The sequence below is a fragment of the Tasmannia lanceolata genome, unplaced genomic scaffold, assembly GCF_043159265.1.
Source record: "Tasmannia lanceolata isolate RefF3 unplaced genomic scaffold, GAP_Taslan_0.1 ptg000002l, whole genome shotgun sequence".
Classification (NCBI taxonomy): domain Eukaryota; kingdom Viridiplantae; phylum Streptophyta; class Magnoliopsida; order Canellales; family Winteraceae; genus Tasmannia; species Tasmannia lanceolata.
Window position 1 is genome coordinate 34,642,304 of NW_027518679.1, and position 21,761 is coordinate 34,664,064.

General features: G+C 36.9%; 1 protein-coding gene across 1 annotated transcript; it reads left to right on the forward strand.

Annotated features, from left to right (window-relative positions):
* On the forward strand, window positions 1–9,934 carry LOC143870938 (uncharacterized). The gene is made up of 10 exons (XM_077376637.1): window positions 1–106; window positions 363–413; window positions 3,819–3,896; window positions 5,853–5,877; window positions 5,987–6,019; window positions 6,232–6,353; window positions 6,853–6,983; window positions 7,134–7,357; window positions 8,989–9,230; window positions 9,577–9,934. Exons 2-10 carry the CDS (start codon window positions 411–413, stop codon window positions 9,667–9,669), a joined length of 951 nt encoding a protein of 316 aa, XP_077232752.1. The 5' UTR covers window positions 1–106; window positions 363–410; the 3' UTR covers window positions 9,670–9,934.
* The last annotated feature ends 11,827 nt before the right edge of the window (window positions 9,935–21,761 follow it).

A 21,761-nucleotide genomic window follows, 5' to 3' on the forward strand; every position in this document is an offset into this window, starting at 1 on the left:
CTCTACCCCTTATAAATAGTTGGGCATATGCCCCTCTTTCCTCTCACTGACCCATATTCTACGCCTTCTCTTCTTACCTCTTGTCTGGATTCCTCTTCAACCTAAGGTATGCCTTTTATTTCTCCCTGAAATCTTAGCTATATTCATTATCATCTTTAATTATTTATTTTTGGTTTCTTAAAGAATATTTAAAGCTTTGATGGGTTTGTTAGTTTATTTACTTGCCGTGAAAGTTATGTCTTGTTCTAGCGATTCATAGCTGAATTCCTTCAACTTGGGATTAAATTGTGTGTCTCCCTTTAATGGGTTTTTGTTATTTTTGTAATTCTCTTTCTGATCTCTTTGTTTTTTTTTAATCTTAGGGTTTTTGAAGGGTGATTTTCTGGTTACCTAGTCTCAAGCAAGTCAGGATGGTATGTCAACTGTTTATTTTCTGTTTTTTTTTTTTTTTTTCCTCATTGTTTTATGAAATGATTTGATGATGCAAATACTTAGTTTTAGCTTCTTTTTTTTAACAAATTTGAGAAATGTTGTTGTACTTTTTCATTATCAAGGGATTTTTGGTTTACAATGGGATATAAGCGTATATATAGTATACGCATATATGTTTGCTATTCTTATCAAGATAACACCAATGTTTAGTTCATTCAATGAAGCTTTTGGGCTAATGGGTTACGAAAATCAGGATAGGTTGTAGGTGGGCATGATAGAAATTAGATAAAATTAGGATTGAATTTATGTTCGCGAAGAATCTCAATTGAAGCGGTCCTTGTCTGTAAACAAAATACTCCTAATCAATCAAACATAGAACTGAATGTGTTTGAACTTTGAAGTTTGATGAACCTTCAATAGAGTAGTCCATGTATAAATCTTCCCACATTTCACATAGGTAAGGAGTGTAAACACCAGTATTTTAAGCTTAACTAACACACCTGGGAATGCACAACTGATTACTTTTAAGGATAAAACTTTCCGTAATGTGCAACTCTGTAGACTACCTATTTGACACTAGGCCAGGTGTCCTTTGAATCTTCGTCGTTGTCACATCATAAAGCTCCTTTAGACACTCCATGCTGATTACCTCATTAGCCACTGTGACTAATAAGGTCATCTTTCTACTTAATGCATCTGCTGTTTTGTTCTAATGACTTGGTTTATTCTTAAGCACAAACGTAAATTGTCGCAGAAATGGGAAAAAAATTCAACCCAGCACCGAAATCTGCAATTCCTAGGGTGATGACGTTGAGAAATGGGAAAAATTTCACGATGTTAGTGAATTGCTTTTCTATAACCTGGCCTTCAAGGAGGGGGTGTTTGTGGAACTATGCCTAGGACACACTTTTGGAAAGAACTATTGTATGCATGCCTCTTAAAGAGGGTGAAAATTAGTTGAAGGAGATTGTGCATGCAGTTGGAAAAATTTAAAAACAAACTTGAAAAGGTTTCTATCAATTTGTTTTCCCTTCTAACCTCATTATTAAAAACTCTATTATCATGTTTTTTTTTAGGTTAACGATATATTGATAAAAAGAGAGAAAAAGAGTCCTCTAGACCGGGCTGGTGAAGGGAAACATAAAAAAAATACATCATACCCCTCAAGGGAGAAGATGATCAAACACCTCCCAGATTGAGCTAGTTTATCTGCCTCACCATTGGAAGAACATATGATATGCTGGAATTAAGTTTTATGCCCTTCCACTTAAGTCCAAAACCTCCTCGATAGTACCTATAATTCTCCACTGGAAAATTTTGCCATCCATCCAACGGACTACGTTGGGAGAGTCACCCTCCACCATGAGGGTATCAGGAAGAGATGTCTCCACAAGACGGATCCCGTTCAAGAGGACACGGAGCTCAGCCTTGATGGAATCAGCGCCTCCAAAAGGACTCAAGAAAGCCCATATAACAAAAATGCTCTTCGCACTACAAAGGAGGCTCCCATTATCGTCGGGCTTTGGTTCCCTATGGTAGACCCATCAAAGTTTAGCTTCACAAACCCAGGGAGAGGTGGAGACCATCTTGGAGCAATGCATTCAAAATGGGCCGCATTTATACAGATGATGTCGTAAGACAAATAGATAAGATAACTCTGAAATACCTACAAAATCTAGAGAAACCTCGAGGCTCGACCCAAGAGAATTTGCTTCTGAATGGTTCGAGCCTCTCTACCCTAAAAATCATACGGTTCACCTCCTTCCAAACCAACCACAGTTGCTCAAAGAACCCATTTGGATGTGGATTGTGATGAGGCTTTTTGAAATTAAAGTTGAAAGCATTGTTACGATTTTAAAAAATAAAAATAAAAAAAGAAAAGAAAAGTTGAAAGCATTGTTCAGCCTTATGTACTTGTGGTGGTAAAGAAAACAAATATGTGTAATTTGAGTCTAAGTAATAAGAGATTATTCTAAATATTTCTCCACTTTACCTTTAGGATATCAAGGACCGCGGCCAAAGTTGCTTTATCATGCTATACTAGTATGAAGTCAATGTATTTTTGCTTGTTGAATGTGGACCATTGCCTAGATTTTATTTCTACCTTAAATTTGTTGACTCTTAATTGGATAGTTAGGATTTTTCTGATCAAAGCAAATTTTCTCCATGTTGCATGGCCAAAATCAAGCTGGGGCCTACCAAATGGACATGTCATGTTGATCAAGGTGGATCAAACATGTATGATAGGATGATCCAAACGTTACAGTCACCTCATTATTACCATTCCCGATCATTGATTAGATTATTCTTTTCTGTACTTTCTTTCTTTGTTCACAGGGCTGCTGTTTTGAGTTTCTGAATAGCCATTATCATATATAGTATCCAAATATCGTATGTTTCACACTCTCAAGTAGGGGCACAATGTGCTGTCATATTTTGCTTCAAAACTATGTACATATAGTTTGATGTGCAAATGATTTTTTTAATCCAAACCTGCTCTCATTTCCTTCTTTTGTTAAATTTTACTTGATCAAAAACAAAAAAGAAATCATTTGTGCATCAAACTATATGTACATAGTTTTGAAGTGAAATGTGGTAGCACATTGTGCCCCTACTTACAGTGTGATATATACGATATTTGGATACCATATATGATAGTTGGCTATTCACAAACTGAAATCAGCAGCCCTATGAACACAGAAAGAAAGTACATAAAAGAAAAGAATACCAATCTCCTACACTGAAAGAAAAAGGGTGGCCCAGTGCACGAGGCTCCCGCCATTGCGGGGTCTGGGGAGGGCTAGATGTACACAGCCTTACCCTTGCTTTGCAGAGAGGCTGTTTGCGCGAATCTCCTACACTGTCATGTAGAAAAAAAAGGAGCACCAATCTCCTACATGCTCTAGTGGTTTGAGAGCCTATAAATGCTCGGTTGCATGAGGTGTAGGGTTCAAGACTGGTATGAGGGAAGGAGGAAAGCTAGCTCTACAAAAACAAAAAAGTGCAAGCGTGGAAGAACATCACGGTCTAAACTCTAAAACAGGAATAGTTTCTGAGAACGGTCTGAAATAATATCCTGTGGCAAAATTTATAACAATAGTTGAATACAATTCTCCAACTTGTCCGTGCCCTAAAGCCCATTATGCATGTAGTCTTTTTACTATCCTCAAATCCCCAACCACTGGTAACTTTTCAGTGTTGTGGGATAACATAAATACATGAGTTTTAACTTAATTATTTATGCTTTTTGATGTAATGAGTTTTAACTTAAGTATTTTGATTTTTGAGTTTTAACTCTATTGCCTGTGTTTATACCTTGAGTTTATCAAATTTTTGCAATGCAATGTTGGTTCTAACTTTCCACTCTTTGCTGATGATGGCTACAGTATTTTGAAGGCTATGGCTATCATAGAGGATCATTTGAGCAGACATATCGATGCTACCCTGCATCATTTATTGAAAAGGTATAACTCTCTTTACCATTCAGAAAAAAGAAGAAGAAATTATTGAAAAAGGTTTATTTATCCTGCTCATCATCTTATCTGTTGTTTTCAATCTTTCCAACTTGTCAGCTGCAACATATTAGCAGCTTTAGTTCCCCCTATTGAATCTCTCTCTTAGTCTACGTGGTTAATAACCCTGAATAACAACATTTGCCTCCTTGAACCTGGGATTCAATGGTAAAGGTGGATTACTGGCATTAGAAGCTGGGGCAGCAGCCAATTTATGTGAACCTCTATTAGAGGAGTTCTAAAATGATGGGCGATCTTGCAAAAAAGAGATGAAAGGGGGCGCCCCTATTGGTTGTAAATCACCAAAGTGCATTAAATGGGATGAAAAGTCGAATAACATTATATACTATTTAAAAAAAAATCCCTGAATAACAACATTTGCCTCCTTGAATCTGGGATTCAATGTTAAAGGTGGATTACTGGCATTTAGAAGCTGGGGCAACAGGCAATTTATGTGAACCTCTGTTAGAGGAGTTCTAAAATGAAGGGCGCCCTTGCAAAAAAGAGATGAAAGGGTGCTCCTATTGGCTGTAAATCACCAAAGTGCATTAAATGGGATGAAAAGTCAAATAACATTAAATACTATTAAAAAAAGTCAAAGAACATTAAATGCACTTTGTTGATTTACAACCAATGAGGGCGCCCTTTCATCCCTTTTTTTAAGTGCGCCCTTCATTTTATAACTCCTCTTGAAAGAAATGTCCAAATCCAGGTTGCATTTACTTAACAATAATTATGGAATTCACTACTTGATAATTTTCTTGAGAAGATAGATATTTACCGCATGAAGCCTGGGTAATGATCCTATACCATTAAAAAAAAGATTAATTACCTATAGTTTATGACATTTGTTGAGAAACATGTAAGATAGAATCAATGCTTAAAAGCTCAGACTCGAATGTGAATTTAGTCTCTGGTTTCTTAGTTTGACTCGGCCTCAGGAATAAAGAAATGTGACGGTTCAATGAATCAGTGGGCTGAATTGATCAGACTCCACTGGTCATTACAAAATTGGTGTTAATATTTGGTGCTCAACGTTAGACAGAACCAAATTGATTGTGCCAAGTCCTGAGTTGATGAACAAGTAGTTGAACATGGATGCATTTCAGCCTTCCACTATCTTATATATACTAAAGAGAAAACACATCAAATTTGTGTCTAAATTGCGAATCCGTATGTTTGGATATATTTAGAACTTAGTGAATTTAAAAGGGAAATGATAAATGCGCCCCTTTTCATCACTTGTGACACCCAGCTGCATTGTATCTATGACTGCAAAGGGGCTGGTGTAATTCACATTTAAGGAATGAAGTGACCTGAATCACCTGATTGCCACGTACAATGCAGCTGGGTGTCCGAAGTGATGAAAAGCGGCGCATTTATCATTTCCCATTTAAAATTGTACTTTAAATCTTTGATTTTAAGTAATAAATTCTACTTGCAAGCTTTAAAGTTATCCTGTACCAAATGTGATACTCAGTAGTCTCTCCCATCTAATAGTTATATATTCTGTTTTGACGGGCATTTTGCCTTTTATACTAAGATATTAAGTTTCGACATTCTGCCTATTTCAGTGTTCCATCTTTTCCAAAACAGAACAAATATCATTAATTTTAAATAAAAATTGAAGTAATAGAATTCTTCTACTCCATTAACTAGCTTTACATCCTTGTCCACTTACTTAAAGCGGCATGCAAGCTACAATGATATTTGAAAATGATAATTCTCTACTTTACAAGGGGCACTCTACCCTTGTTTTCTAGTTTCTCATGGTGAAAGAAATAGAATAAAACCTTCAACAACTCCTCACTTAGTTATATTTTTGGATAAATGTTATGAAATCGAATTCTCTTGCTTGTTTCTTCTATCTCCTGTTCTATTAGTTATTGTTTCTTTTCCTCTTTGCAGCCCCAACTGGAAACTGGTGATAAAAGTAAGTTATCTTCCCAATCTAATCATACAAGTTTTGTTTGTTTATATGCTCACCCTTGTTATTCCTTAGCATCACCAGTTTTATTTATTATGCTTTATGTTGTTTCCAGTTATAATGCCACCCTCCGCTCTTGACCGTCTAGGTAAGGAACTCTTCTCTTTATTTTAATATTTTCTTTTTCCCCCTTTCCTCCTATTGCATGTAAGATTGATCTTTATTTTACCTTTGTTCTCTATTTCTATGATTTGTTCGCTGTCAGATTAAGTACTTCTCTCATCTACTTTAAGTTACTAGTAAATGCATTTTTTATGTTTTCACTTTGTACATTAAGATACTGACTTTTGCTCTCTGCAGCATCTCTGCACATTGATTATCCAATGCTATTTGAACTCCGTAATCCTGCCACAGAAAGAGTTTCACATTGTGGTGTCCTGGAGTTCATTGCTGATGAGGGCATGATCTACTTGCCATATTGGGTAGGCATTGTAAATTTTCTTGTATGTTGATGAGTTCTATGTCACAAATATTGTTCTCGGGAGTCGGGAATTTCTCGGCAAGGGAAAATCTCAGGATATATTATTTTTGGGAAAATCTCGGGATATATTATTTTTTTTATTTTTTCAGGTTTATATCGGGAATAAACTGTAAAAATAAAAATATTTAAAAAAATATATAAATATGTAACATTTAAGAAAAATATAAAATAAAAATATTGGGATAATATCGTGATATTATCGCGATATTTTATGATAAAAGTGAAAATATCGCTATATTTTTAAAATCTCGGGATTATTTCATGATTTTGTCGTTTTATCAAAATGTTGCAATAAAAATGCAATATTTTGAAAATATCGGAGATATTTGTAACATAGGATGAGTTTGGTTAGTAATCTGATGTTGCTCTATGCGATTGTAGATATCCATGATGCTAAGCGATTACCTTCTATTAATATTCCTTTTGCTTGGCACCTATAGATGATGCAAAACATGCTTTTACAAGAAGGAGATATTGTACATGTGAAAAATGCCACTCTTTTGAAGGGAACATATGTGAAACTGCAGCCCCACACAACTGACTTTTTAGATATATCCAATCCAAAGGCCATGTAAGTTTCTGTTTTGATTCTATTAGGTGTAATATGCAGTTGACACTTTCCTGTCTAATATATATTTTTTGTTTTGTGACTAACCATCATTTTGATTATTCTCTAGATTGTTCTTTAACTGGAAAATTATTGATTTCTTGTTTCATGCAGTTTGGAGACGACATTAAGGAACTACTCGTGCTTGACCACTGGTGACACTATCATGGTAGCCTATAACAATAAGCAATTTTACATAGATATTGTCGAAACAAAGCCCTCTGCTGCAATAAGTATTATTGAGACAGATTGTGAGGTGGACTTTGCTCCTCCTCTTGATTATAAAGAGCCGGAAAAACCTACTCCATCTATTCCGTCAAGCAAGGCACCTGCTCAAGGTATTTTGTTTGGCTATCATAATTGCTATTACTTTAATTATTGATTAGTTTGTGATCCTGATCACTTTTTTGTTTAGTTCTTTCATGCATTTGTACCCATGGTTTATTTATACATTTGTCTTTTATACATTTGTCTCAAAGTACTTGCTTTTTGTGAGCCATCTTTCATTCATTTGTACCTATGGTTTGGAACCTTTTATGTTTGTGGCCAGTAAAAAATCTTAGTAACACTTACTGCTGCATGGATGAACTAAGTCAAGCGACAATTTTCCCTTCTACTTTACTGTGGTATCTTTTTTCTTTTCCAAGTGGTTTCTTTTGTTGGTCTAATTTAAGTAGGCATTCTTGATAGAGTTGTTGTATGATGCATGGCCATATGTTCCCTTGAAAAAATATGAGCGGGCAGAAGTACAAGTGGCAAGCACTTGTTTAATGATCGAAACCATGTTTTCCTATTGTCCTGTTATTCCTCATTATGGATGTCTCTTTCACCAAAATGCTCCTCCATCAGATTACCTAACCCTGTGGTCTGCGGAGTTCTTTTAGATAAATGTGAGCCGTCTTTCTTTTTTCTTATCTTTTTTTTCTAATGTTCTAACTGCCCATTTAAAGGCCACAGTTGGAGACTTAAAATCAACCGGTGGGGCAAAATTTTGGTGTGTAGCCCATATATGAAAAGGGCTAGCATATAATAATTTGGAATTTTTTATGACTAAATAAGTGGCCCTCAAGTGTACTTGTCCCTGCACATAATTTTCGTAGGGAAAATATGGACTTGCATCATATAACCTTGCTTTTTTAGTTTGTATTTTGTATTCTAAATGCAAAATTGTATTTAAGTTTTTTTAATTGTGGTAATAGCATATTAAAATTTAAGATTCTATGTCTATTTTGTGAGATAGAATCTGAAATTTTAATTGTCTATTTTCATTTTTTTTGTTGTCAAATTTCTATATGTACTTTCTTGTTTGAAGATTTATTTGGCGCCCAGATGTTTTTATTCTTCAGTGACTCAATTCTTTACTGATGAGAGCTGCATATTTGTTTTGGCTTATGTTTCACAGTAAAATATAACGTTTTCATACTGCTAGAACTGCTGCCACATTTTTTATGTTGATTTTTGCATTGGTGGTTGCTGAATATAATGCCATTTGGAATATAATCTCCAACTATCTAGTGGAGAACATGGCCTGCATGTATCCAATGCGAATTCTGACAGGAGAGTCATCTTTGAGGTGGATCCTTTTGTTTGCATTGCTATTTCATAAGGCCACTGATATCAGCATGACCATGTTTTGATAATGGGATGGCCCGCTTTGTTTTACACTATCTGATTGGCTGCTGATAGCTTATTGGTAATCGTAATAACCTTTTATAGCTGGCGAAAACATGTAAAACAAGGCAAGTTTGTCCCATTTCCACAGATAAAAATCAAAGACCACTAACATCCCCGTTTTTCCTGAGTCAACTCATGATTCATTTCTACCTTAAAATGGTTAAATGAGTTCCTTCGAGTTCATCTATGCTTATGTTATTCAATCATGAGTGGCTTATAGAAACTCTTTTAAGTCTGAACTTACAGAAAGTATGTTGTCACCTTCAATTTATGACTCATCTCTTTGACCTTTCAGCTCAAGAAGAGCCTGCTAAAGAGGAACCCAAATTCAGCCCATTTACAGGTGTTGGTAGACGTTTGGATGGGAAGTCTTTGAAGCAAACAGTGACGCCAGTTTCTTCCTCTGCACCAAAAGAGCCGCAATCAAAATCTACCACTGGGACAGCATCCACTTCATCAAGCGCTCCATCACGACAAGCTTCGGGGAAGCTTGTATTTGGTTCAAACACGAACCAAGCTCCAAAGGGAACACAAAAGGTACGTCTTTCTATATTGTTTACCGATGAAAGTAATTCCTTTAGCATATTGCCGCCATGGCCCATAAGAATCTATGGGGGGCTCCATTTAGCTTCTTAATTAGCGCATCATGTAGTTCATTAAGGGTGCAGCATGGGTCAGGTCGGGTTGAGCTTTTGCTAAAAAATGAATTGGAATGAACCCAAATCCGATCTGATTTAAGTTAAAAGTTAAAGCCGAATTCTCCCAAAAATTGACCAGTTACACCCCTCATAACGAACATAAAAATTAACAGAAAGAAGGAAAAGATTGTAAAAAGCTTGATTGGTTTCTTTGATTCATTACCTAAATGATCTTTTCATTGTAGGTTGCTGCAAAAGAAACAAATCCGGAGCCACCGAAGAAGGAAGAGCCGAAGTTTCAAGCATTCAGTGGGAAGAAATATTCTCTGAAAGGTTAAGACAATCTATTTGTTTATCTGATGATGTTTTACTTTACTTCCCAAGCATCTTGGGGTTAAGAGTATGTTTAGTAGAATGATGTTTCACTACTGAAAATGGATCAAACACATTGGAAAGCTGTTTTACTCCAGTCCAAGTTTTACTTATTTTGTTGCTCTTAGAATGGTAAGTTATGGATGCTGTATATATAACATTCTTTTGTAACTTCTCCATCTGAACTGGAAACCAAAGAGACAATTTGGCATCTCTGCCTGCCTTGTAGCCTTCTTTGTGCTTGTGATTTCTTTGTTTATGGTGTGTTCTGGAAATTCAGTTTGTTATATTGGATTCTGATGTTGAAAACTTGAACCTGTGAGAGAAAATAATGCATTTGCTTCAATCTAAATGCTATTGGTTTTCCAAGAGAGTTTTAAACAAATGTGGGTGCTCCTTCTAACAGCAGGGACGATCTTTACCTGTCAGACCTTTTGCAGGCGATGCAGGTAAAGTTCGTAGGTAGTTGTAAATAGGCTACTGATATTGGCGCGACCACGTTTTGATAATTGTACTAACCCATCTTGTCTTTTCTTATCTAAATGGCTTCTGAGTAGGGGTGCAACTCGGGCGGGCTCAACGCGAACCCGGCGGGTTCAACCCGGAAAAAACTCGGGTTGGGTTGAGTTCAAGTCGGGTTCGGGTTGGGTTTTCTCAACCTGGGTTGAGTTCGGGTCGGGTTCGGGTTCAGGGCTTGGGCAACACGACCCGAGTTCAACCCGAAATTTTTAATAATTTTTTTAGTTTTTAAGCTTAAAATCTTGGGTTGGGTCTGGTTGAACTCGGGTTGGGTCGGGTTCGGGTTGCAAAAAGGGCTGCTAAGGTCGGGTTGGGTTGAACCTCGTCGGATTGGAACTCGGGTCGGGTTTGGGTTGAGTAAATGGTTGCTTGGGTTGGGTTCGGGTTGGCCTCAACCTGAACCAGACCCGCCCGAGTTGCACCCCTACTTCTGAGAGGTTTTTGGGAAGTGTAATAATCTTTGAAAGATGGTTAAATAATAATTTTCTTAATGGCTTGAGAACTTTTTGGGAATTGTTATAATCTTTTAAAGGTAGTGAGCCTTTTGGGGAATTGTTATAATATTTTAAAGTTTTTTCTTTTTGATGGGTTTTTTTCTTTTTTCTTTTTGATGGGTATATAATATTTTAAAGTGGTTAAATGATAAAAGACAAGGTGAGTTAGTGCAATTATTAAACCATGGTAGTGCCAATATCAATAGCCTTTAAATAAATAAACATGGATAATAATATGAAATGCATTGTAACCAAGGCTGCTTAAATCATTGCGGGCAGGTTTGGCTAAGCTGAAAAATATTTCCGTAATTTTCATTTTGATGAAAATTGAATCTATCCAATGTTTGGTAAGTGGTAACTATAATCACAAATATTTGTCTCGAGAAATTGGAATTTATCGTATTTCAGAACCTGCACTCGCAAATTCTGGTAAAGATTAAATTTCAGAAAGTTTCATTCACCCTGATCAAACATCTATTTTCCAGAGAATCACTTTAATTTCCCAGTAAATTTCTCTTTATAAAACGTCAGAATTAAGAATTAACATTAGGAGACCGGAAATTCCGCGATGAAAGGGTGCCTAACGCCTTCTGTTTCCGTAACTAAGCCAATTACCCGGCTCATTGGCAACACAAACTGCCCTAACAGAGTTAATTTCAGTTCCTATGCTCTATCTTAGGTGGCAACTCTAGTCATTCACTTTTGATTCAGGTCCTAGGCCGTATACCTAGGAGACGACTCTAGTCATTCTTGTGGCTTAGGTAGGGTACTGGATCCAGATCGGAGATTTGCCGCGTGGTCCTTTGGTCTCGACGCTTAATAAAGATAATGGTAGCACTGGAGATTTGCCGTGTGGTCCTCTGGTCTGGACGCTTAATAAAGATAATGGTAGCACCTTTGACCTTTCCCATGCTTTTGAGATACTTGGTAAGCACCACGACCTACACATTCCCTTTGGATTCATGTAGGGAAAAGGTGTAATTTAGTTTCCGATTTTCATATCTAAAGGTCGGGGAAAAGTGCGCCCGTATTTGTCAAAAACCAGTAAAGACAATTATGATTGTAATTTTCTGCGCCATCTTTAATGGCATTTGACCAATTGTGGTGTCCTTTTCCCCTTATTTTGCAAGGGCGCCTGTGAATCTAGCATTCCTCAACATAAATATATGAAAATTATTGAAAAGCTCAGCCCGAGCGGTAGGACCGGTCCCCCACAGATATGCTTAGCTCATTAATTCAAATGAGACCTTTATGATGCTGCTCATAAGGTAGGGACATGATGTGCAATCTAGACCACCGACCAAGTAGAACATTATGAAACATGGCTACATGGCCTTGGTCCCATACTAAAGGGACATCACATGCCTAAGGTAAACTACTACAAAAATCCACTGTCTCAATTTTCTTGGGGGAACACTAAACAAGACTTGATGGGTCAAGGACATAGAATTTTATCCAATCAAAGTTTAGAATTTTGTCATTTACAAATATGGTGGGGGTAAAATTGGAAATTGGCCAAAAAAATGTGTAAATGGTTTAAAACGTTTGCCTAAAAAAAAAAAAAAGAGTTTTATTCATTTTAAAAGTTTTAAACGGAGTTTTCAACGGCACACCAATAAAATGCATTTTAAAATGGAGTTTTGGTAACTATGGTTAGGAAGGAGTCTAACAGCACAAGTTTTTAATATTTTCCTGATTATATTAGGGCCGAGGTTTCAGACCTATGGCCCCACCAAATGAGCAAACAAGGTCACCATTCCATGCTTCCACTTGTCAAGTTAAGCCAAACTAGGCCAAACTAATTTTCCAAGAACAATGATACGGAATCCGAATTGGAAGCTGAGTAAGGAATCAGCAATAGCCTCTTAATACTGGCAGCTACTTGCCTTTATCATAGTTTCTTTTGCTTTTAATTAAAAAGATAAAACTACACCTCTATTAGGGGGGCAACTCGGGTAGGGTTGAGGCCAACCCTAGCCCAATCCTAGGTTGCATTCCCGCAACCCTAACCCGACACAATCATACCCCGGGCAATGTTTTAAATTTCCACTGAAATCACCGAAATATGCTCGAAATTTTGGGTTTCGGTGGAGAACGAAACCGAAATCGGGTAAACCCAAAACCTTACAAAATTTCGACTGAAATTTCGAAATTTTGTTTTTCTCGAAATTTAAGGAAAAACCAAAAAATCTGAAATTTCAACATTATTTAATATTCTCCTGAAATTCCGGGTGAAATTACCGAAATTCCGGATGAAATTTCGATAATTTCGGCTGAAAATTTAGGACGAGATAAAATATCAAGTTATTGGGTTTGTCTGATTTCACGCGAAATTTCAGTTTCGGTCCAGGACGAGATAAAATATCAAGTTATTGGGTTTGTCTGATTTCACGCGAAATTTCAGTTTCGGTGAGGACCGAAACGCATTTTGAAACCGAAATTTAAAACCTCGTCCTGGGTGGAGAAGGTTCAATCTTAACCCAACCCACATCTAAATCTCTGAAACCTAACCCAACCTATCTGTAGGCCTAAGCCGGGTTAGGTCAAGGTTGGTTTGGGTTGGTCCAAGGAAAAAACAAAAAACTACAAAAAATACACTAAGATTTTGAAAATTACAATAAAAATTAGAGCATGGAGTTCGGTTTTCCGACTAAGGGATCAACCCTAATCCAATCAGAAATTCAATCGGGTTAGCTTTCCCTATCCCTAATACAACCAAACCAAGGACATAGAATTTTATCCAATCAAAGTTTAGAATTTTGTCATTTACAAATATGGTGGGGGTAAAATTGGAAATTGGCCAAAAAAATGTGTAAATGGTTTAAAACGTTTGCCTAAAAAAAAAAAAAAGAGTTTTATTCATTTTAAAAGTTTTAAACGGAGTTTTCAACGGCACACCAATAAAATGCATTTTAAAATGAAGTTTTGGTAACTATGGTTAGGAAGGAGTCTAACAGCACAAGTTTTTAATATTTTCCTGATTATATTAGGGCCGAGGTTTCAGACCTATGGCCCCACCAAATGAGCAAACAAGGTCACCATTCCATGCTTCCACTTGTCAAGTTAAGCCAAACTAGGCCAAACTAATTTTCCAAGAACAATGATACGGAATCCGAATTGGAAGCTGAGTAAGGAATCAGCAATAGCCTCTTAATACTGGCAGCTACTTGCCTTTATCATAGTTTCTTTTGCTTTTAATTAAAAAGATAAAACTACACCTCTATTAGGGGGGCAACTCGGGTAGGGTTGAGGCCAACCCTAGCCCAATCCTAGGTTGCATTCCCGCAACCCTAACCCGACACAATCATACCCCGGGCAATGTTTTAAATTTCCACTGAAATCACCGAAATATGCTCGAAATTTTGGGTTTCGGTGGAGAACGAAACCGAAATCGGGTAAACCCAAAACCTTACAAAATTTCGACTGAAATTTCGAAATTTTGTTTTTCTCGAAATTTAAGGAAAAACCAAAAAATCTGAAATTTCAACATTATTTAATATTCTCCTGAAATTCCGGGTGAAATTACCGAAATTCCGGATGAAATTTCGATAATTTCGGCTGAAAATTTAGGACGAGATAAAATATCAAGTTATTGGGTTTGTCTGATTTCACGCGAAATTTCAGTTTCGGTCCAGGACGAGATAAAATATCAAGTTATTGGGTTTGTCTGATTTCCCGCGAAATTTCAGTTTCGGTGAGGACCGAAACGCATTTTGAAACCGAAATTTAAAACCTCGTCCTGGGTGGAGAAGGTTCAATCTTAACCCAACCCACATCTAAATCTCTGAAACCTAACCCAACCTATCTGTAGGCCTAAGCCGGGTTAGGTCAAGGTTGGTTTGGGTTGGTCCAAGGAAAAAACAAAAAACTACAAAAAATACACTAAGATTTTGAAAATTACAATAAAAATTAGAGCATGGAGTTCGGTTTTCCGACTAAGGGATCAACCCTAATCCAATCAGAAATTCAATCGGGTTAGCTTTCCCTATCCCTAATACAACCAAACCAAGGACATAGAATTTTATCCAATCAAAGTTTAGAATTTTGTCATTTACAAATATGGTGGGGGTAAAATTGGAAATTGGCCAAAAAAATGTGTAAATGGTTTAAAACGTTTGCCTAAAAAAAAAAAAAAGAGTTTTATTCATTTTAAAAGTTTTAAACGGAGTTTTCAACGGCACACCAATAAAATGCATTTTAAAATGGAGTTTTGGTAACTATGGTTAGGAAGGAGTCTAACAGCACAAGTTTTTAATATTTTCCTGATTATATTAGGGCCGAGGTTTCAGACCTATGGCCCCACCAAATGAGCAAACAAGGTCACCATTCCATGCTTCCACTTGTCAAGTTAAGCCAAACTAGGCCAAACTAATTTTCCAAGAACAATGATACGGAATCCGAATTGGAAGCTGAGTAAGGAATCAGCAATAGCCTCTTAATACTGGCAGCTACTTGCCTTTATCATAGTTTCTTTTGCTTTTAATTAAAAAGATAAAACTACACCTCTATTAGGGGGGCAACTCGGGTAGGGTTGAGGCCAACCCTAGCCCAATCCTAGGTTGCATTCCCGCAACCCTAACCCGACACAATCATACCCCGGGCAATGTTTTAAATTTCCACTGAAATCACCGAAATATGCTCGAAATTTTGGGTTTCGGTGGAGAACGAAACCGAAATCGGGTAAACCCAAAACCTTACAAAATTTCGACTGAAATTTCGAAATTTTGTTTTTCTCGAAATTTAAGGAAAAACCAAAAAATCTGAAATTTCAACATTATTTAATATTCTCCTGAAATTCCGGGTGAAATTACCGAAATTCCGGATGAAATTTCGATAATTTCGGCTGAAAATTTAGGACGAGATAAAATATCAAGTTATTGGGTTTGTCTGATTTCACGCGAAATTTCAGTTTCGGTCCAGGACGAGATAAAATATCAAGTTATTGGGTTTGTCTGATTTCACGCGAAATTTCAGTTTCGGTGAGGACCGAAACGCATTTTGAAACCGAAATTTAAAACCTCGTCCTGGGTGGAGAAGGTTCAATCTTAACCCAACCCACATCTAAATCTCTGAAACCTAACCCAACCTATCTGTAGGCCTAAGCCGGGTTAGGTCAAGGTTGGTTTGGGTTGGTCCAAGGAAAAAACAAAAAACTACAAAAAATACACTAAGATTTTGAAAATTACAATAAAAATTAGAGCATGGAGTTCGGTTTTCCGACTAAGGGATCAACCCTAATCCAATCAGAAATTCAATCGGGTTAGCTTTCCCTATCCCTAATACAACCAAACCAAGGACATAGAATTTTATCCAATCAAAGTTTAGAATTTTGTCATTTACAAATATGGTGGGGGTAAAATTGGAAATTGGCCAAAAAAATGTGTAAATGGTTTAAAACGTTTGCCTAAAAAAAAAAAAAAGAGTTTTATTCATTTTAAAAGTTTTAAACGGAGTTTTCAACGGCACACCAATAAAATGCATTTTAAAATGAAGTTTTGGTAACTATGGTTAGGAAGGAGTCTAACAGCACAAGTTTTTAATATTTTCCTGATTATATTAGGGCCGAGGTTTCAGACCTATGGCCCCACCAAATGAGCAAACAAGGTCACCATTCCATGCTTCCACTTGTCAAGTTAAGCCAAACTAGGCCAAACTAATTTTCCAAGAACAATGATACGGAATCCGAATTGGAAGCTGAGTAAGGAATCAGCAATAGCCTCTTAATACTGGCAGCTACTTGCCTTTATCATAGTTTCTTTTGCTTTTAATTAAAAAGATAAAACTACACCTCTATTAGGGGGGCAACTCGGGTAGGGTTGAGGCCAACCCTAGCCCAATCCTAGGTTGCATTCCCGCAACCCTAACCCGACACAATCATACCCCGGGCAATGTTTTAAATTTCCACTGAAATCACCGAAATATGCTCGAAATTTTGGGTTTCGGTGGAGAACGAAACCGAAATCGGGTAAACCCAAAACCTTACAAAATTTCGACTGAAATTTCGAAATTTTGTTTTTCTCGAAATTTAAGGAAAAACCAAAAAATCTGAAATTTCAACATTATTTAATATTCTCCTGAAATTCCGGGTGAAATTACCGAAATTCCGGATGAAATTTCGATAATTTCGGCTGAAAATTTAGGACGAGATAAAATATCAAGTTATTGGGTTTGTCTGATTTCACGCGAAATTTCAGTTTCGGTCCAGGACGAGATAAAATATCAAGTTATTGGGTTTCTCTGATTTCCCGCGAAATTTCAGTTTCGGTGAGGACCGAAACGCATTTTGAAACCGAAATTTAAAACCTCGTCCTGGGTGGAGAAGGTTCAATCTTAACCCAACCCACATCTAAATCTCTGAAACCTAACCCAACCTATCTGTAGGCCTAAGCCGGGTTAGGTCAAGGTTGGTTTGGGTTGGTCCAAGGAAAAAACAAAAAACTACAAAAAATACACTAAGATTTTGAAAATTACAATAAAAATTAGAGCATGGAGTTCGGTTTTCCGACTAAGGGATCAACCCTAATCCAATCAGAAATTCAATCGGGTTAGCTTTCCCTATCCCTAATACAACCAAACCAAGGACATAGAATTTTATCCAATCAAAGTTTAGAATTTTGTCATTTACAAATATGGTGGGGGTAAAATTGGAAATTGGCCAAAAAAATGTGTAAATGGTTTAAAACGTTTGCCTAAAAAAAAAAAAAAAGAGTTTTATTCATTTTAAAAGTTTTAAACGGAGTTTTCAACGGCACACCAATAAAATGCATTTTAAAATGGAGTTTTGGTAACTATGGTTAGGAAGGAGTCTAACAGCACAAGTTTTTAATATTTTCCTGATTATATTAGGGCCGAGGTTTCAGACCTATGGCCCCACCAAATGAGCAAACAAGGTCACCATTCCATGCTTCCACTTGTCAAGTTAAGCCAAACTAGGCCAAACTAATTTTCCAAGAACAATGATACGGAATCCGAATTGGAAGCTGAGTAAGGAATCAGCAATAGCCTCTTAATACTGGCAGCTACTTGCCTTTATCATAGTTTCTTTTGCTTTTAATTAAAAAGATAAAACTACACCTCTATTAGGGGGGCAACTCGGGTAGGGTTGAGGCCAACCCTAGCCCAATCCTAGGTTGCATTCCCGCAACCCTAACCCGACACAATCATACCCCGGGCAATGTTTTAAATTTCCACTGAAATCACCGAAATATGCTCGAAATTTTGGGTTTCGGTGGAGAACGAAACCGAAATCGGGTAAACCCAAAACCTTACAAAATTTCGACTGAAATTTCGAAATTTTGTTTTTCTCGAAATTTAAGGAAAAACCAAAAAATCTGAAATTTCAACATTATTTAATATTCTCCTGAAATTCCGGGTGAAATTACCGAAATTCCGGATGAAATTTCGATAATTTCGGCTGAAAATTTAGGACGAGATAAAATATCAAGTTATTGGGTTTGTCTGATTTCACGCGAAATTTCAGTTTCGGTCCAGGACGAGATAAAATATCAAGTTATTGGGTTTCTCTGATTTCCCGCGAAATTTCAGTTTCGGTGAGGACCGAAACGCATTTTGAAACCGAAATTTAAAACCTCGTCCTGGGTGGAGAAGGTTCAATCTTAACCCAACCCACATCTAAATCTCTGAAACCTAACCCAACCTATCTGTAGGCCTAAGCCGGGTTAGGTCAAGGTTGGTTTGGGTTGGTCCAAGGAAAAAACAAAAAACTACAAAAAATACACTAAGATTTTGAAAATTACAATAAAAATTAGAGCATGGAGTTCGGTTTTCCGACTAAGGGATCAACCCTAATCCAATCAGAAATTCAATCGGGTTAGCTTTCCCTATCCCTAATACAACCAAACCAAGGACATAGAATTTTATCCAATCAAAGTTTAGAATTTTGTCATTTACAAATATGGTGGGGGTAAAATTGGAAATTGGCCAAAAAAATGTGTAAATGGTTTAAAACGTTTGCCTAAAAAAAAAAAAAAAGAGTTTTATTCATTTTAAAAGTTTTAAACGGAGTTTTCAACGGCACACCAATAAAATGCATTTTAAAATGGAGTTTTGGTAACTATGGTTAGGAAGGAGTCTAACAGCACAAGTTTTTAATATTTTCCTGATTATATTAGGGCCGAGGTTTCAGACCTATGGCCCCACCAAATGAGCAAACAAGGTCACCATTCCATGCTTCCACTTGTCAAGTTAAGCCAAACTAGGCCAAACTAATTTTCCAAGAACAATGATACGGAATCCGAATTGGAAGCTGAGTAAGGAATCAGCAATAGCCTCTTAATACTGGCAGCTACTTGCCTTTATCATAGTTTCTTTTGCTTTTAATTAAAAAGATAAAACTACACCTCTATTAGGGGGGCAACTCGGGTAGGGTTGAGGCCAACCCTAGCCCAATCCTAGGTTGCATTCCCGCAACCCTAACCCGACACAATCATACCCCGGGCAATGTTTTAAATTTCCACTGAAATCACCGAAATATGCTCGAAATTTTGGGTTTCGGTGGAGAACGAAACCGAAATCGGGTAAACCCAAAACCTTACAAAATTTCGACTGAAATTTCGAAATTTTGTTTTTCTCGAAATTTAAGGAAAAACCAAAAAATCTGAAATTTCAACATTATTTAATATTCTCCTGAAATTCCGGGTGAAATTACCGAAATTCCGGATGAAATTTCGATAATTTCGGCTGAAAATTTAGGACGAGATAAAATATCAAGTTATTGGGTTTGTCTGATTTCACGCGAAATTTCAGTTTCGGTCCAGGACGAGATAAAATATCAAGTTATTGGGTTTCTCTGATTTCCCGCGAAATTTCAGTTTCGGTGAGGACCGAAACGCATTTTGAAACCGAAATTTAAAACCTCGTCCTGGGTGGAGAAGGTTCAATCTTAACCCAACCCACATCTAAATCTCTGAAACCTAACCCAACCTATCTGTAGGCCTAAGCCGGGTTAGGTCAAGGTTGGTTTGGGTTGGTCCAAGGAAAAAACAAAAAACTACAAAAAATACACTAAGATTTTGAAAATTACAATAAAAATTAGAGCATGGAGTTCGGTTTTCCGACTAAGGGATCAACCCTAATCCAATCAGAAATTCAATCGGGTTAGCTTTCCCTATCCCTAATACAACCAAACCAAGGACATAGAATTTTATCCAATCAAAGTTTAGAATTTTGTCATTTACAAATATGGTGGGGGTAAAATTGGAAATTGGCCAAAAAAATGTGTAAATGGTTTAAAACGTTTGCCTAAAAAAAAAAAAAAAGAGTTTTATTCATTTTAAAAGTTTTAAACGGAGTTTTCAACGGCACACCAATAAAATGCATTTTAAAATGGAGTTTTGGTAACTATGGTTAGGAAGGAGTCTAACAGCACAAGTTTTTAATATTTTCCTGATTATATTAGGGCCGAGGTTTCAGACCTATGGCCCCACCAAATGAGCAAACAAGGTCACCATTCCATGCTTCCACTTGTCAAGTTAAGCCAAACTAGGCCAAACTAATTTTCCAAGAACAATGATACGGAATCCGAATTGGAAGCTGAGTAAGGAATCAGCAATAGCCTCTTAATACTGGCAGCTACTTGCCTTTATCATAGTTTCTTTTGCTTTTAATTAAAAAGATAAAACTACACCTCTATTAGGGGGGCAACTCGGGTAGGGTTGAGGCCAACCCTAGCCCAATCCTAGGTTGCATTCCCGCAACCCTAACCCGACACAATCATACCCCGGGCAATGTTTTAAATTTCCACTGAAATCACCGAAATATGCTCGAAATTTTGGGTTTCGGTGGAGAACGAAACCGAAATCGGGTAAACCCAAAACCTTACAAAATTTCGACTGAAATTTCGAAATTTTGTTTTTCTCGAAATTTAAGGAAAAACCAAAAAATCTGAAATTTCAACATTATTTAATATTCTCCTGAAATTCCGGGTGAAATTACCGAAATTCCGGATGAAATTTCGATAATTTCGGCTGAAAATTTAGGACGAGATAAAATATCAAGTTATTGGGTTTGTCTGATTTCACGCGAAATTTCAGTTTCGGTCCAGGACGAGATAAAATATCAAGTTATTGGGTTTCTCTGATTTCCCGCGAAATTTCAGTTTCGGTGAGGACCGAAACGCATTTTGAAACCGAAATTTAAAACCTCGTCCTGGGTGGAGAAGGTTCAATCTTAACCCAACCCACATCTAAATCTCTGAAACCTAACCCAACCTATCTGTAGGCCTAAGCCGGGTTAGGTCAAGGTTGGTTTGGGTTGGTCCAAGGAAAAAACAAAAAACTACAAAAAATACACTAAGATTTTGAAAATTACAATAAAAATTAGAGCATGGAGTTCGGTTTTCCGACTAAGGGATCAACCCTAATCCAATCAGAAATTCAATCGGGTTAGCTTTCCCTATCCCTAATACAACCAAACCAAGGACATAGAATTTTATCCAATCAAAGTTTAGAATTTTGTCATTTACAAATATGGTGGGGGTAAAATTGGAAATTGGCCAAAAAAATGTGTAAATGGTTTAAAACGTTTGCCTAAAAAAAAAAAAAAAGAGTTTTATTCATTTTAAAAGTTTTAAACGGAGTTTTCAACGGCACACCAATAAAATGCATTTTAAAATGGAGTTTTGGTAACTATGGTTAGGAAGGAGTCTAACAGCACAAGTTTTTAATATTTTCCTGATTATATTAGGGCCGAGGTTTCAGACCTATGGCCCCACCAAATGAGCAAACAAGGTCACCATTCCATGCTTCCACTTGTCAAGTTAAGCCAAACTAGGCCAAACTAATTTTCCAAGAACAATGATACGGAATCCGAATTGGAAGCTGAGTAAGGAATCAGCAATAGCCTCTTAATACTGGCAGCTACTTGCCTTTATCATAGTTTCTTTTGCTTTTAATTAAAAAGATAAAACTACACCTCTATTAGGGGAGCAACTCGGGTAGGGTTGAGGCCAACCCTAGCCCAATCCTAGGTTGCATTCCCGCAACCCTAACCCGACACAATCATACCCCGGGCAATGTTTTAAATTT